This window comes from Mizuhopecten yessoensis, unplaced genomic scaffold (genome assembly GCF_002113885.1).
Source record: "Mizuhopecten yessoensis strain PY_sf001 unplaced genomic scaffold, ASM211388v2 scaffold5525, whole genome shotgun sequence".
NCBI classification, from domain to species: Eukaryota; Metazoa; Mollusca; class Bivalvia; order Pectinida; family Pectinidae; genus Mizuhopecten; species Mizuhopecten yessoensis.
The window spans coordinates 25,471-28,830 of NW_018406092.1; the positions used below are offsets into that span (position 1 = coordinate 25,471).

General features: G+C 36.9%; 1 protein-coding gene across 1 annotated transcript in view; it reads left to right on the forward strand.

Annotated features, from left to right (window-relative positions):
* LOC110450878 (probable C-mannosyltransferase DPY19L1) overlaps positions 1 to 3,360 on the forward strand; it is a 44,778-nt gene that overhangs the window by 13,949 nt on the left and 27,469 nt on the right. Inside the window, exons 4-7 of the mRNA XM_021498651.1 lie at positions 747 to 884; positions 1,347 to 1,467; positions 2,116 to 2,209; positions 2,746 to 2,803. Of these exons, the coding sequence (XP_021354326.1) occupies positions 747 to 884; positions 1,347 to 1,467; positions 2,116 to 2,209; positions 2,746 to 2,803 (411 nt within the window). The remainder of the gene's footprint in view (positions 1 to 746; positions 885 to 1,346; positions 1,468 to 2,115; positions 2,210 to 2,745; positions 2,804 to 3,360) is intronic.

A 3,360-nucleotide genomic window follows, 5' to 3' on the forward strand; every position in this document is an offset into this window, starting at 1 on the left:
GTATCTTAATTAGTGCCCCAATTAATTCAGCCAATTTTCAACCAGTCTGAGTGCAAAATACACTGAATACAATATAAGAAAAAGGTTACATGAACCATTTTTTTTCATTTTCAATTGATGTTTATAGATATATTTTATATCACTGATTTATTTGTGTTACATATATATATCAGATCTACTTTCAATAATTGGCTTTCCTTTTTGGTTCTTTGGGTTATGATGAGTACGTATTGAAATTTACTAGCAAGACCTTAACACTACCAGCCAAACCATTGTAAACCATTTAAAACAAAAAGATAAATGTGTTACAGTCAAACCTGTCTATAGTGACACCTGTTAAGCAACAACCTGTCTATAACAATAATTATGATGTCTCGGGCATTCTTTTGCTATGCAGTGACATTGTGTTGCAATCACCTAGTCAATGTGACCAGCAACCAGTCCTTTTGGAGCCAGAATCAACCATTGGGACAGCTATTCCATACTGAAAATTGAAAACAAATGTTCGTTTTTTAATTAGTAGACTATCACTAACCTCTTTTATGCAAATGACAGAATTTTGTGCAAATTTTCTGTGTGTCTCAATAAAACACTGATACATTGCTGGTTCGGGCTGAGAACTTTTACTACCAGTAGTTTTGATGAAATTTTCACTAGTCCTAGTTTATTAGGATATTTCTTGTCCTTGTAAGAAGTCTTGTCCTTGTAAGAATTTATCATTAAACATGATTTGTGTTTTCTTCCAGGGGCTGTATTACTCCTACTACAAGACAATGATAGAGACTAACACGTTTAACAACGGGCTGAATAAGATTATGTACGACAATATCACCGAGTACCCCCTCACGATCAACACTCTGAAACGATTCAACTTGTACCCAGAGGTACTTATTTTCTAGAGCCCCGCATCTGCCCTATTGTAATCATAGTGACTCTCTGTCCATCTATCTGTCCACTCTTTCATTTGCAAAAATTATCATAGAATCTAAAATACTGATCTTTTTAAAATATTGACATGATGATATACCGTGATTTGAAAATCTGCATAAAGGTTTTATAAGTTCCTAATATATAAGGTCAAGATCACGTACTAAAGTAGACCATTGGAGGGTACAGCATACTGAGGTAAGTATACGCATCCATCAATGTTTGTGTAATAGTTTATTGTTAATTTTTCAAAATATGAAGTGATCATTGGCCCTTCAGCTTGGTGACTATCAGGAAGATATCCATGGCGGGGCTCTTGCTGACCTGTCAGTTTTCTAGTTTCTCGTCATTAACAGCCAAAATGACATATTTACATCCTCAAGTCAGTGACGGTAACTTCAGCTTTCTCTTGACTACAGGCAGCATTGGCAGTGGGATACCGGGCTTATGAAAGTTTCTGGGCTTACCTGAAAAAACCTACTAAGCAGTGCTGGACTGTTAACCGAGGAGAGGGCAAAACTCCCGTACAGAGCTGTGAAGGTACTCTTATTTGTTACTTGTTAGGTTAGAAAAGAAAATGTAAACTTTATTTATTTTACAACAATTAAATTATTGCAACTTATATTAATCACTCTTGCTTGCCCGTGTATTGGCGGGCAAGGGGTCTTAATGTGAGAGGAAACCGGAGTACCCGAAGAAAACCCACGTGGTTGGGCAGGTGACCCCATATATCTTTTCACGTCTGATCAGGGAATTGAACCCTGGTCGCCTTGGCACGGGCAAGTTGGAATTGATAATGGTATACCTACTGATGTACACTAAAAAGTATCAAGTTAGAAAGGTGAGGACAGTACATACAGAGCCCAGTGGAGTAATATAAAAGTAAATCAGGAGGAAATGTACATGTGTTGCAAGTTTTATTATTTGTTGGTCCAGGTCTAGGAGAACCATTGTATGTTTTATTATTTGTTGGTCCAGGTTTAGGAGAACCATTGTATGTTTTATTTTTTGTTGGTCCAGGTCTAGGAGAGCCATTGTATGTTTTATTATTTGTTGGTCCAGGTCTAGGAGAACCATTGTATTTTTTATTATTTGTTGGTCCAGGCCTAGGAGAACCATTGTATGTTTTATTTTTTGTTGGTCCAGGTCTAGGAGACCCATTGTATGTTTTATTATTTGTTGGTCCAGGTCTAGGAGAACCATCCTATTTCTACATAGAAAATGTCTTTTTCCTCAATGGAGTAATGATGAGTGTCTTCTTCCTCTTTGGTACATACCTGAGGTGAGTACAGCATACTGAGGTTCTTACACTGGTAGTAACTAAGGGCAATTACTATGGGGACTTCATACTATGGTTGCGAGTAATGATGAGTGTCTTCTTCCTCTTTGGTACTTACCTGAGGTGAGTACAGCATACTGAGGTTCTTTCACTGGTAGTAACTCCTCTTTGGTACATACCTGAGGTGAGTACAGCATACTGAGGTTCTTACACTGGTAGTAACTCCTCTTTGGTACATACTGAGGTGAGTACAGCATACTGAGGTGAGTACAGCATACTGAGGTTAACGTTCTTACACTGTTAGTAACTAAGGGCGATTACTATGGGGACTTGGTTTTGTATATAAACTGATCTATATGAGAAATGTTATATAACTGAGGAGTACTAACTGAACACTCAAACATTACCTTGACAAGTAACAAAATGAAATAGGGACTGATTGTTGAATAAACATTGGGGTATATTTTTACAGTGGCTGTGTCGGTGATATTTTGGGAGAATGTTGACCAATTCTTCACTATTTTGGTTTGTTCTTGCAGTGGCAGTGTTTTTGGTGGAATTTTGACCGTTGCAAGCTTTTTCTACAATCATGGTGAGGTACGCTATCACTGATATTTGTTGTATTTAAATCACCTGATCCAGCTTAACATCTTAACATGTTAACAGAAATAAGTTATATCACTTTGGCTGGGTAAAATTCATACAAAAATGCTAAATATAAACTCTACCATATTAGCTATTACAATAACACTTTTCATTGTTTAATACACATGCACATTGGGCATCAAACATGTATGTCCAGAGCTCTTCCAAAAGCCACACTTGTATTGCAAATGTGAACAAGAGAATGTGTGTGAAAATTGAATCGTTTCCAAGTCAGTCATTGTTAAACTGGCAGAATAGGACCATTGGCTGCAGCGCCTGCAAATTATGCATTAGCTGTGTGTAGCTTAATGTTCGAAATTAAACTTTGGGCATCATATAACAATAAGCTGCATCACAAAAGCATTTATAGTTACTGTGGTAGTCACAAACGCATTTATAGTTACTGTGTTAGACACAAAAGCACTTATAGTTATTGCGGTAGACACAAAACCACTTATAGTTATTGTGGTAGACACAATAACACTTATAGTTACTGTGGTAGACACAAA